The sequence below is a fragment of the Mus pahari genome, chromosome 21 (assembly GCF_900095145.1).
Source record: "Mus pahari chromosome 21, PAHARI_EIJ_v1.1, whole genome shotgun sequence".
NCBI lineage: Eukaryota > Metazoa > Chordata > Mammalia > Rodentia > Muridae > Mus > Mus pahari.
Genome location: NC_034610.1, coordinates 53,808,796 through 53,822,968, shown reverse-complemented (window position 1 = coordinate 53,822,968; position 14,173 = coordinate 53,808,796). Strand labels below are relative to the sequence as shown.

General features: G+C 41.6%; 1 protein-coding gene across 2 annotated transcripts in view; it reads left to right on the top strand.

Moving 5' to 3' along the window:
* Rnf217 (ring finger protein 217) overlaps positions 1–14,173 on the top strand; it is a 113,800-nt gene that overhangs the window by 77,925 nt on the left and 21,702 nt on the right. For both annotated transcript variants that reach the window (XM_029532988.1, XM_021221272.1), the window contains exon 3: positions 12,188–12,352. In XM_029532988.1, coding sequence (XP_029388848.1) covers positions 12,188–12,352 — 165 coding nt within the window. The remainder of the gene's footprint in view (positions 1–12,187; positions 12,353–14,173) is intronic.

Genomic DNA, 14,173 nt, shown 5'->3' with positions numbered 1-14,173 from the left:
CACACACACACACACACACACTCACTCAGAGAAAGAGGTAGATGAAAGAAAGGAAGGAAGATATAAAGGGAAAAAGAAAGGGAATTTATTAGAGTGGCTTACAGGTTGTGGCCTAGATACAACAACATTAGCTATCTCCCCACAGAAATTCAAAGAATCTGTAGTTGTTCAGTCTACTAGAGGATAAATGTCTCAGCCAGAATCCCAAAAAAAAGGCTCTACTGCCAGTGAATGAGAGTGAGAGCAAGCAAGCAGGCAAGAAGCAAAGTGCTTCCTTCTTCCATGTTCTTTATATAGGCTAACTCTCAAAGATGTGGCCAGATTAAGGGTATATTCCCTGCCTTGAAAGATCTAGATTAAAGGTGTGTCTTCCCACCTCAAATGATTTTATTAAGAAAAATCCCTTATGGGTGTACCCAGCCACTTGGATTTTAATTAATTCCAGATGTAGTCAAATGGACAACCAAGAACTGCCATTGTAACTAAACTCATTATGAAAAAGTGAGAGTTGTTCTCCTGTTTCAGGGAGAGAAGTAGAGAGGAACAATTTGTCACTGAGGATCAGAAGCAGCTACTTGTAGTTTACTGAGGCCCTTACATTCCAAGCTCCCCTCTCCTCCCAAGTGAAGACTGAGAATGAGCTACTTTTCATTCTGACTCAGTTTGAGTTGAAGGCCATGCATATCAACACAGGGAACATGTCAAAGGCACCTCTGTGGCTCCTGAAGGTAAAACTAATAATAGCCCTTCACTCATTGCAAGGTTATTAAGCTCACCTGGGGTGATGTGTACAGTGGTGCTGTGACTCACCATCAGATAGAAGGAACTGACACTCAGATGTCCTGGAGAAACAATCTTACAGCTCTAGCACATTTCCACCCTTATGTAATGGTCATAGGCCCCCTGGGCAATCATATTCCCTAAACATTCCAGGCTTTCCCATGAATGTGAAATTAGTATTCTCTGCACTCCTTTCTACATCCTGCCCTCCACCCCACTCCACCTTACCATCCCCCACACACCATCTTTTCAAACTGACTGCTTACAAATGAGAAGCAGGCTGCCACTCTCCACCAGGGTCAGTGTAGCTCCTGACATTGACTGACTTCTCTTGAGACTGACGTACCATCCATGCTAGCAGCTGACAGAAAAGAAATGCAGCTTTTCAGATGTTGCACAAGAGAGATAAAAATGAAGTTGTCCAGCAAGGTTTAAGGAAGCCAGTTAAACAAAGGGTGTGTTGCATATGTTAATCTTGAAGTGTTTATTGATGCTCGGTGGTGATAAAGCCAGCTAGATTTTATGAACACATTTCTCCCTTTGTTTATTTATGAGGGGCCTTGCCAAACTCACCTGTCTTTCTTTCTTGATTTCATAAAACAGCTATATTTTTAGAAAATTTTCCTGCCCTTAACAGTCAAATATTGAAATTCACCTGGTATTTTATCCCTATATCTACCCCTAAACACCATAAATAATAATAATCCAGACCTAAAGCTAACATAAATTGACCCCAGTAGTGTTTAGAACTGATTTTGTTTCCTTGAGGTTTTAGAACAAAAACCGACAATGTCATTTTGACTAGTCAGGAGGACGGTAAGTTAGCTGCATCTAGGGCTGGTGTACAGTGGTCAGAAGATGGTCAGGAACAAGGGGGTTGGGACTCTGCCTTTCCTTCCTTTTGTCCTCTGTAAACCTGCCTTTTCTTGTTTACTTTCCCATTTGTATAAACCCAGTGAGGTGCCACATTGGCCTAGGAATGACAGAATTTTCCAGCCCCTCCCCTCTTTTATACATTAGTGAAAAAGTGGGTCCTGGGACAAGATTCACTGACTCACTTCCTTAGGCCTTGCTTTCTGAGCTTAGACGTAGTCTACAAAGTATTTCCAGGTGAGCTGTTATGAAACAGTGAGCTTGGATGAGGGAAAGGGGGCTCTTTGGAGCAGTCCCCTGTTGCTGTTCCCATTTAACCGTACACTAATCACCTTTGTGGTGGTGGTGGTGGTGGTGGTGGTGGTGGCAGTGGTGGTGGCAGCAGTGGCAGTGTTGCTCCTTGCTACCGCTCCAATGTTCTGGGTTCCTGAATATGAAACACACACACACACACACACACACACACACACACACACACACACACGCAACCTTTATATTTTAATTTGCCTTAAACAGCTCAATGGCTGTGCCACTTCCAAATCTTCATGTGTCTAATACTCTCCCCTCTGATATTCCTAAGTTATTACTTCCTAAAACCTGTTCTTTCTTGGCTGCCCTGAACCCAGACCTGCAGCCCTCTTGGGCTGAGTTCCCCAGCACCTACATGGCAGCTGTGTGCTCTGCCCGGCACCTCCTAGAGGTGACATCTGCTCCTTTCCCGGTATGGAGGCTGTCTATCTCCCTTCCTGCTCCTTCCTCACTTCCTTGCCCGGGAATCCTAAAATCCAGCCTGTCTCCCCGCCCTACCTTTGGCCACCAGAAACTTTATTTACCAATCAAAACCGACTGGGGACAGAGTCCATCAGCATCTTAAGTTTTTGGATGTGCTGATTCTCATGTAATTCTGGAGGTCAAATCCACAACAGTCCTCCTTTGCAGGTTCTGATACATCATCCTAGAAAGACATGTATTCTGCTTGAAAAAAAAAATAAGTTTTGAGGTGAATGTAAGCTTTGGATAAACTTAGCATCTTGATGGACCTTATCCTGCCCCATGTGACTCTGCTTGTTTTATCTACTTTTGGTCTCCAGTCTTTCCAACTTTCCGCTTCTAGCTTGGTTTCATCCCTCCTGGGCAACCCTCAGGCAAAGTTCATTTGACCACACCTGGACTTTGTTAAGGGACTCCTGCCTCATGAAATGTGAAGGTTCCTGTACTACTAGAAGAAACAGCAGTAAACAATGAAATTTTAGAATAGGCTATTGCAAGTTGGCCAGGAGAACGTGGCCACTGTTATTACTCTGGCTTTAGGACTGGATGTTAAAAAGGATCAAATAGTGCTTCTTGGAGATGTTCAAAACTGTATATCAGACTCTTTTCCTCCTCTCTGCAGTACATGCACATGCTCACATTTCCCCCTCTGAAGGAGGAGGAAGAAGAGGAAGAAGAAAAAGAGGGGAAAAAAAGGATTTTCTTTTTTTTTTTTCCTAAAGATTTGTTTTATTTATATGAGTAGCTGTTTCCAGACACACCAGAAGAGGGCATCCCTTTACAGATGGTTGTGAGCCACCCTGTGGTTGCTGGGAATTGAATTCAGGACCTTTGGAAGAGGAAACAGTGCTCTTAACCACTGAGCCATCTCTCCAGCCCCAGATTTTCTACTCTTAAAGAAAATCTTATAACTCATATTTCCTGATAATTTATTACATTGGCTAGATTCTCTAGGACACACTATAGGCTGACTTTTAGATGATTCATATGAGGAGTGTCTGGACCATTTGTATTGAGGTGCATATGCCAGGGCTATAGGGATTTATAGAGTCTGTTTATTGGAAAAGTCAGCAAGGCTCAAGGTAAGCTAGCTGAAGTGCCCTCTCAGTTCTTGCTGTTAGAATACTTGTTTCTGTGTGTGCTCTCAGGGCTCTATCTAGTACTGCAGGTGGACTTTGGCTAACAGAGGGTCGTAGCACATGCTACAGAAACATTCTGCCCGTTGTGCAAGAGCACAGTCTTCCCTGAAACATCTTCCAGGGCACTGACATGTGCTTGGCAGATTACGATCATATGACTGCCCAGCTTCATGCCTGTCTGCTTCTAGTAAGTTCATTACAGACAAGACATTCTCATTCTATTCTGTGTGGGGGAAAAAAAAAATCAGTATGGTCAGTACCTGTCACTCAGGTACTATATGAATCTGCTGCAAATGAATTGTTTCGCTATTGAGAATATGTTTAACCTGATCTTAGAATTAAAGAAATCTCTTGTGGAAAACTGAAGTAGCTCTCATCTTCAGAGTGATTTACATATGCATGGGTGTTGTCTAACATCTTGAGCATAAAAAGTAATGACTTTCGTGATTTATCTAAAATTATAGGGCTGGGCATTGGCTCATTTCGTTAAGTGCTTGATGTATAAACTGGAGAACATGGGTTCAGATGCCTACACCTACATAAAAGTTGGAGATGCAACGTGTATCTGTAATCCCCAACCTTGGGGAAGCTTGGAGAGAGGCTGATTCCGGGGGCCTCTGGCCAACCTGCATAGCCAAGCAGTGGGCTCCAGGTTCAGTGAGAAATCCTGTCTCAAAATAAGACACAAGGCAAAAGAAGAAAACATCAGACATTGACCTCTGACCTACACACACAAGTGCAGAAACCCACATGAACCCACACACACATACACCATACATATTTTTTAAAAAAGTTTTATTGCATTATGATCAAAAAGATACATAATTTCAATTTATCTGAATTTGTTAGCATTTAAAAACACATTTTGAGTAAATAGACTTACATCACATTCTTCTTTCCCTTTTGTTCCCCAACTCCCCCAGAGACCTCCCCTCTTCAATACCTGCCATACCTTTCATTTTTTATCATATTCTTTAAAATTTATAAAATACTATAACAATACAAATGAGTATTATAAAAGCTTGATATAAAACAGTCAATTGAACAGTCTTATAAAGGTGCTTGTCTACAGCACTACTGAAAATACACGTTTTCTCAATATAAATTTTAAATAACTCCAAATATATTAAATGTATATATTTTAAAATAATATATCACTATTATTTTTTAATGAACATAAATAGATAAAGTCTTTTTGTTTGTTTGTTTTGTCTTTAGTAGAGCTTAAAATCTTGGCTCTTACTGTGTTATAAACCCAAAATAAGAACAATTTTTGGACATTGGAGTTCATTGTAATAAGGCTGTACTTCAATGTCCCTCACATCACCAAAGGATTTTACCTCCACAGAGGCTAAGCTAAGAGTTGACAGTTCTGCTGCACCAAGGAATGAATTGTAGGCACAACTTTTGGATGCAGATTTCCTACTATGGTCAAAGTTATTTGACTTGAGTGATTGTCTTCATTCTCAGCCCACAGGGAACAGGTTACATTCATTTAAAAAATGGTGTGTGTATTAAGATGGTCTATCCATGAAGTCATTCATCAACTGTTTCAATGAAGAATGGTTCTGCTTGGAGGGTGGCACAGACATTAGGTGAGGGTAAGGTTCTGGTTCATTGGCTGTCATGATTTTGAAAGGTACTCATTTCAGAATAAGCGTACTTATAAAGTCCTCTTCTTCAAAATTGATACAATAATTATAAATATCAAGCAAAGCCTTCAGTCTCACTCTTTGCTGTTCTCTTACAAGCCACCTCCCAAATTAATTGTCTACGTTTCTTTTTGGCTATGTAAATAATTTTGAAATAAGTAAGCTGTTCTGGAAAACCATAGTATAGTGTAAAATCATCAAATAAACAATCCTACTACTAGAGAGGCTGAGATAGGAGAAGCATGATTTCAAGGCGATTATGTGGCACACAGCAAGACCCTGTCATGTACAAACAAGCACAAAGTATATATGGATTGTATAATATTGGACCTATTTCTCCAATTACCAAATTAGAGAGACCACTGGATGACAACCAACAAATTTCTAATTCCTTATATTTTTGAATTTCAGTCAATTAGAATATGTTGGTAATATTAATTTTCACATTAAGAGATAGTAAGGAAAAGTGATTGTTACTTCCTATTATTTTTGTTGTTAAAGTTGGAATTATGTTGTATGGGTTTGTTGAAAGATTACTTTCTTGCATTTTCTAGGGTGTAGATTCACTCCATGTGTTGGTGTTTTCCATTTATTATCCTTTGTAGAGCTGGATTTGTGAAAAGATATTGTGTAAATTTGGTTTTATTATGAAATATCTTGTTTTCTTCTTCTTTTGTAATTGAGAGTTTTGCTGGGTATAGAAGCCTGGGCTGGCATTTGTGTTCTTTTAGGGTCTATATAACATCTGCCCATGATCTTCTAGCTTTCATAGTCTCTGGTGAGAAGTCTGGTGTAATTATGATAAGTCTGCCTTTATATGTTACTTGACCTTTTTCCTTTACTGCTTTTAATATTCTTTCTTTTTTTTTTAGTGCACTTGGTGTTTTGATTATTGTGTGACGGGAGGAATTTCTTTTCTAGTCCAGTCTGTTTGGAGTTCTGTAGACTTCTTGTATGTTCATGGACATCTCTTTCTTTAGGTTAGGGAACTTTTCTTCTATAATTTTGTTGAAGATATTGACTGGCCCTCCCAGTTGAGAATCTTCACTCTCTTCTATATCTATTATCCTTAGGTTTGGTCTTCTCATTGTATCCTCGATTTCCTGAATGTTTTGAGTTAGGAGCTTTTTGCTTTCTGCATTTTCTTTCACTGTTGTATCATTGTTTTCTATGGNATCTTCTGCACCTGATATTCTCTCTTCTATCTCTTGTATTCTGTTGGTGATCTATGACTCGTGATCTCTTTCCTAGGTTTTCTAACTCCTGGGTTGTCTCCCTTTGTGATTTCTTTATTGTTTCTATATCTATTTTTAGATCCTGGATGTTTTTGTTCCTTTCCTTCACCTGTTTGATTGTGTTTTCCTATAATTCTTTAAGGGATTTTTCTGTGTCCTTTTTAAGAACTTCTAGCTGTTTACCTGTGTTCTCCTGAATTTCTTTAAGGAAGTTATTTATGTCCTTCTTAAAGTCCTCTATCTTCATCATGAGAACAGAAAACAGATTTTAGATCTGAATCTTGCTTTTCCAGTGTGTTGGGGTATCCAGGACTTGCCATGGTGGGAGAATTGGGTTCTGATGATGCCACGTAACCTTGCTTTCTGTTGCTTATGTTCTTACACTTGTCTCTTGCCATCTGTTTATCTCTAGTGCTACCTGTCCTGGCTATGTCTGACTGGAGCCTGTCCTTTCTGTGATCCTGGTTGTGCCAGAACTCAGAGTCAAGCTGTCTCTGTGACCTGTGATTCTGGGATCCTGTGATCCTAAGATCCTGGGTGTGTCAGAGCTCCTGGAAGCCAAGCTGTCTCTGGAACCCTGAGATCCTGGTGTGACCAAGGTCCTGGGATCTTGGAATCCTATGATTCTGGCTGTGTTAGACCACCGGGGAGTAGAGCTGCCTCTGGGTGTTGTGGGACTGGCTTCAGAGTTTGCACCCAAGGTCTGCTCAGGACACTGACCCAGACAGATTGGAAGGAACCTGAGCCACTGGTCTCGTAGAGCTCCTGCGTGCCTGGGTCCCACTGGTCCCATTTACTCCCAGTGTTGGGACAGATGTTGTGTCCTCCTCACCTCTGTTCCTATGATCCTGGGCGTGTTAGAGCAGCTGGGAGTGGAGCTGCCTCTGGGTGTTGTGGGGCTGGCTTCGGAATTTGTGCCCGAGTGCTCAGGACACTGGCCCAGACCTAGATTCTTATTCTTGACTGGTGTGTGTGTGTGTGTGTGTGTGTGTGTGTGTGTGTGTGTGTGTGTGTGTTGGCAGGGGGTGGTGGTGCTTGATGAATTTACAGGAAAGCATTACTTGCTTAGTAGGGCAGCTGAGTTTAAGTACACATCACCTGAGTGTTGCTGTGGCAAGGATGCTTGCTAAAACAAATGTGTCAGAAATGTCTTATGAAGCTGGTTTGAATTTCTTAATCCATGAAGAAGGGTTTGCACCTAATTCAAGATGATCAATAAAGCATCGAGAAGATAAAATATTTAGGAAGTGTCATCTGGTGACGTGGTAGTGCCATGTCAGTGCCATTGTCAGTCTCTGGATTTAGCCAGATTTCTTTTACAGAGAACTTACTAATTGCCTGTGGTTTATGTTATTAGTTTAGAGTATCCAGGAGGCAGATGAGGACTTTAGCTTCAGAGAATTTTTAGACTCTTGGGGAGACTGGATATCTGTACGCCTAATAAAAATTTCCTGGTAAAGGTCCTAAGCATGCTTGGGAAGCATAGGGAAGACGTTTTGAAGCAAGGAGCTTCAGGATACATCAATGGAAACATCATCTTAATTAGAGCCTTTTCAATTATAGGCAGCAAAGAGGTGATCTTTCTCAGGCCAACCCAATGATGTTTCCTACACACACACACACACACACACACACACACACACACACACACACAACTCCCTGGAAATGGGAAGGAAGAGAGCAGGCCTCAGGAAGAACCATACAGTCCTGGTAGCATAAGAACACAGGTCAGTGTCAGTTGTCCTCTCCAGGGATCTGCACCTACTTGTCTTCTTGTCTTTGCCTCCACAGTAAAGGCCAGATGCATGTGAAGCTCCATCTTGCCTCTAAGAGAAAAGATACAGTTTGCTTCTCTTCATTAAAGAGGGAGTGACCTCTGCTGCCAAAACAAGTATCAGCTGTTCCTCAGGCAGCTTGTCAACCACATCAACCAGTAGCTACCTGTATTTGGGAGAATCTCTGGGTCCAATAGTCTGTAGCCGAAGAGATGACGTAAATAGATTGATCCTTTTCAAACTTTAGCATGGGTATATGCAATGGCTATTTCTGGTTGTCAACTTGACTATATCTGGAATGAACTACAAACCAGAATTGGAGGACTTACCTGTGATCCAGATCTTGAGGCTGGGAGAGACAAGTTTCTGACCTGGATCTTGGCATGGAGATCTTGAGGCATAGTGACTATGAAAAGCTTAGGCCCAGTCAAAGTAATGTATAAGACTCATTCCAGTGGTGCTTGTTTTGAAGGCAAGAAGGGTTCATGAAAAGCAGCTGAGGCTTGGCACTGTGAGAGGCCATGTAAGGCCATTGGTGAAGGTGCAGCCTCAGTTGCAATTGATGGTCCAGGACAGAAGGGGTCATGCAAAGATATGATGCTTGGCACCATGAAGAGAGCCTATGAGAGGCTATTGGCGAAGCCTAGTTGCAGCAGAAGACAGCATTGTTTTGGAGATATCAGTACCGTGAGATGACCACCAAGGACAGCAGCAGCAGTGGAGTACAGGCAGCTAGAGTCTAGAAGACAGGTATGTGCTACAAAGGGCAAAGCTGGAGAAGAGATCCAGGCCATTGGAGGAATCCAGAAGATTGTGAGCTGATCCCAGACATTGGACAGTTAGAGTTTGATTTTTCTTTTGGTTGTGACTGTGCCCTGATATTTTTCCCTCTTGAAGTAAGAAGATAGTTTAGTAGAGCCCATAGTTAAGAGACTTTGAATTTTAAAAGAGATTAGATACTTTAAAGGAATTGAAATTTTAATATGTAAGTACTTGTAAAGATTGTGGGACTTCTAAAGTTATTTAGATCTAGGGAGTGAATAAGAAAGTAAGGGTTAAGGCTTAATAGTGATGTGTTTGTGTGTCAAGTTGACAAGGGGTCAGTTGTACTGGCTGGTTTTGTGTGTCAATTTGACACAAACCGGAGTTATCACAGAGAAAGGAGCCTCCCTTGAAGAAATGCCTCCATGAGATCTGGCTGTAAGGCATTTTCTCAATTAGTGATCAAGGTGGGAGAATCCAATGTGGGTGGTGCCATCCCTGGGCTGGTAGTCTTGGGCTCTATAAGAAAGCAAGCTGAGCAAGACAGAGGAATCAAGCCAGTAAGTAACTTCCCTTCATGGCCTCTGCATCAGCTCCTGCTTCCTGACCTGCCTGAGGTCCAGTCCTGACTTCCTTGGGTGATGAACAGCAATGTAAAAGTATAAGCTGAATAAACGCTTTCCTCCCCAATTTGCTTCTTGTTCATGATGTTTTGTGTAGGACTAGAAACCCTAAGACAGTATGAAACACCTGAAGAAACTCTTGGGAAATGTAAGCTCTTGACTCATTACATATGGGCTTTCATGAGCTCTGTTTCCAACAAGCTCCCAGGTGGTGCTGATGTTGTTTGTCCTCCTATTTTCCTTGAGTAGTGTGTTAGTGACCTCTCTCACTGCTGACAAAATACCTGCCGTTCAAGAGAATACAGCCCATCGTGCTGGGGAGAGTGGCCACCTTTCATCTGCAATCAGAAAGAAGAGTGGACAGAAAGTGGGGCAAGGCTCTAAAGCTTCAGGCCTGCCACAGTGACCCACTTCCTCCAATAAGGCTTCACCTTCTAAAGGCTCCACAACCTTCCCCAACAGTGCCCCCATCTGGAGACCAGGTATCACATCTCACATTCAAACCAGTCCCAGTGGGAAGGAGGGAGTATGGTGTGTCTGTGTGAGTATGGTGTGTCTGTGATTTCAGAAGGCTGACTCCATGTGGCAGGCCTGTGGTTGTGAACTGGTATCTCTTGAAGGCAGTAAGTGAACAAAGGAGCAGAGAGTCAGCATTGCTATCTGCATTCATGGAAGGCGAATTCTGAATGTGGTTAAGGTCAGAATGAATAAGGCTCCATGGCATCTTCAGACAAAAGCCAGTTCTGTAACTACTCAGGTATATTCTCTGAGTGCCAAAGTTACTATAATTCTGTATTATTTTAGCTCAGTGTGATTTGTTATTATTCATAGTTACTTCAGATCTTGCTTTACAGTGGCTCTCTTGGTTTGTCTCCACATCTGCATTGGTAAGAATTAGTAAGACTTTGTGTTGGGTACCACATTCTTTGGTTTAGACCACAGGTGCCAGAGTCTTCATTATGGTACCTTAAGATAATCGCATATTGATAATTATCATAATCTCAAAATCGGTAGATGTGATAGTTCAACTTTTGTCTACAGGGATCCTTGAGCCATTGTAGTGTCCCACCTTTGTGAAGTGTTTCCTGGTCTCAAAGAAACTTTACATTACTTCTATTCACAAATAAATATAAATCTGATTTGAAACCCTGCAGGGGAAGGAGAGAGCTGTGAGTGTTTGTGTCTGTGCATCTCTGTGTACAAGTGTGTTTATGTAGAGTTCAACCTCATGCACCATTCACCTTGTCTATCTTTAGTTTTTGAGACAGCCTTTTACTTGGCCTGGTACTCCACCTTACTGATTAGGCTATACTGGCTGGCCACTTAGTCCCAGAACTACAGTTGGAAATGTGAACAACCTCCGTGTCTGGTCTTTGTTAAATACGTGTTCTGGGGATCGGACTCAGAGCCTCAGGCTTGTTGTTCGATTTCCTTTAAAAGAGATCTTACATCTTTTCATCTGATGATGCTAGAATATGGGGCTGGAGTTTAGGGATGCCACTGTGTGCTTATACCATGCCTTCATAGCGAGAATGAGAAATACTGTGTGAAACGCAACACATCACTGCCGTTGAAAACAAACGAAGGCATGAAAGATACCTTCCGTGTCGAGTGGACAACAGATGCTCCCAACGATCCCATACGTTGGTGTACACCACAGGCTTCCTTCTGTGGTGTCCTAGGTGTCACCATCAGGATCACATACTGTTACCTCTCTAACAGGACCACCAGTGCTCAGTGCTGACTCAGCCGTGTGGCCCTGCCACTGTGCTCTCCACTTGAGGGAGCACTTACAGGTAAAGCAAGCCTTTGGTAAGAAAAACAACGGAAATGACTAGAAAAGTTGGCTCAGGGGACAAGTGAATTGACAAATGGTCAAAGTGTTTGGATTTGGTGCCTTTGGGATTTACTCTGTGCTTCAATGGGGGAAATTTTCATTCAACCAAATTGTTTTCAAAATGAAAATGTCTGATGTTTAATTAATGCCTAACTAGTCTCTGACAACAAACTATCCTTGTCAGAACAGTTTTTTTCCTCTTTCAGTAGCAGAGTATTCCTATTTTACTGGGAATTTGTCTTGTTTGTTCTTGGGGAAAGTATTTCAAATAATAACCTTTTAGCTAATATCCCGAAACACTGACATTATCTTTGAGGCACTATGCTGGTTAATTTTTTGTTAACCTGATACAGTTTCAGGTCATCTGGGAAGAAGAAACCTCAATTGAGAAAATTACTCCATCAGTAGAGCATTGTCTTCAATAATGATGGATAGAGGAGGGCCCAGCCCACTCAGGCCAGTGCCACCGCTGGGTGGGTGGTCCTGGGTTATATAAGAGCAGGCTGATCCGGCTAGCAAGCAATGTTCCTCTATGGCCTCTGCTTCAGTTCCGGCTGAAGTCCCTTTTCTTTCCTTGAATTCCTACCCTTGTTTCCCTTCATGATGGACTGTGATTGGGGGGTGTAAGCCAAACAACAACCCCTTTCCTACCCAAGCTGCTTCTGTTTACAGTGGTTATCACAGCAACAGAGAATATTCGGGAGATCTCATGAGTGCTAATCACTGCTTTTCTTGCACAGATCCAGTGTCCCACTTGCCAATTGATCTGGTGTTTTAAGTGCCACTCTCCTTGGCATGAAGGTGTCAACTGCAAGGAGTACAAAAAAGGAGACAAGTTACTGCGTCACTGGGCCAGTGAGATTGAGCATGGGCAGAGAAATGCCCAGAAGTGTCCAAAGTGCAAGGTGAGCTACGCCTTAGCAGGAAGGGAATGACACCTGCATTTAAAGGGACAGTGTTCACAGCATGGACGTGTAGCATGTTCATAACTGTCTAATCAAGTGTGAGGAGGCTTTGCCATGTCATTCTTAAAGAATAATTGTACTGCATGTCAAACTGATTTTGGGTACATAAATAGTGTCTATTATTGTCATTACCATCCACTGCAGTCTGACATTTTTATCTTAAGATTTACTTTAGAAAATTGTGTATGTTTAAATAGTACTTTTCAACAAATTTACTTTTAGTCAACCATATTGGGCCTAATTTTAAGAATAATTTTGCAGTTGGTTCCTTGAGACCTGGATAAATGAAATCTAAATTATTATAAAAAATTAATAATGGTGAATCCAAATTGTAGCCAAAGCATTTTATAAAGTAATGTATTATTGAGCATGTAATGTTTTGCTGTGCCAAATTCACATCCTATCTCATATACATATAGACAGTAAATAGTGTAGCGTGACATTTATGCTGTATACTTCGTGACAAGAAGAACTCTCTGGGAAAAGCTCTTTCTGTGTTACTGAGGCTGAACTGGAGCTCCTGCATTCAAGTGGTCATCTGTCTAGGCCTCCTGGGTAGCTAGGTCCCCTGACCATCTTAATTTAGTTCCTGATGTTGCTACATAGGATAAGGTTTCGTACTTTTCTCTGCACTGCAGAACAGAGCCCATTTCAGTCTTTATCTCTGCGCTGAACCAATGGCTCTGGGAACATTCGTTTTACAAGATGAGGCGGTTTGCCCTTCTCTTGCCTAGCACTCCATTCAGAGGATGTTGCAGTTTCAAACCCAGGCCAGGCCAGTAGCTGCTGCGGAGCCACTCATTCATTCTACTGAACACTTCCTCAGGACTCAACTTCATATCTCTACATAGTCCTAAAACTGTACTCTGGCTCTGAACAAACGGTCCTGTGACAGACAGTGGAGGATTTCTGAATGGATAGAGGCAGTGCAGAAAATTGCGCATTTATGCCATCTGTATCCTAACCTAACATTAAGTGGAAGGCTTGGGGGAAAAGGCAGCTGGAGTACTCACTGAGGGCCCTAACAACGTCTGCAGTTTCCACAATACAGATAAATAGCTAAGAGACAGTGGGAAAGGCTGCAGCCCATAAAGCGGGCTTTCAAAAGAATTGCCCTTTAAACAGCCCAAAGGAAAGAGCCATGGAGCCACATGATTGCCTGAAAACAACCATAAAGCATAGGTCAGTGGCAAGTCATTTTTATGGCTTGTTTTGACTGCAGACATGGGGTTTTTTTCCTTCTAAGAGTGACTTTAAAGCTCTATATTTTCTGATTTTTTTCTTTTCTTTTCTTTTTTTCTTTTTGGTCTTTGAAGTCACTACCCCTTTTATTCCTCCAAAGAAACCTTTTTTCTCTTTCTCTCTCTGTGTCAGGAGACAGATTTAGTGAGTTTAGTGAGTTAATATTTAATACTCTAAGGGCACTTTTCACAAAACATCCATTAAAATTTACAGATATGAAAAAGGAAGATGGAAGAGGTTTTTTTCAAAGAATTTTCATTTATAGTGCTTCCAAATGAACAACTTATTTTCATGTAAATAGCCTCAATATTTGTAGCAAAATGTATTTGAATTTTGTTTTGACAAAACTTACTTATATTTTGGCATTCTGTTCATTTGTTTTAAGTTAATTTTATAGTATTAATAGTAATTTGTCGCCGGGTAGTGGTGGTGCACGCCTTTAATCCCAGCACTTGGGAGGCAGAGGCAGGCGGATTTCTGAGTTCCAGGACAGTCAGGACTACACAGAGAAACCCTGTC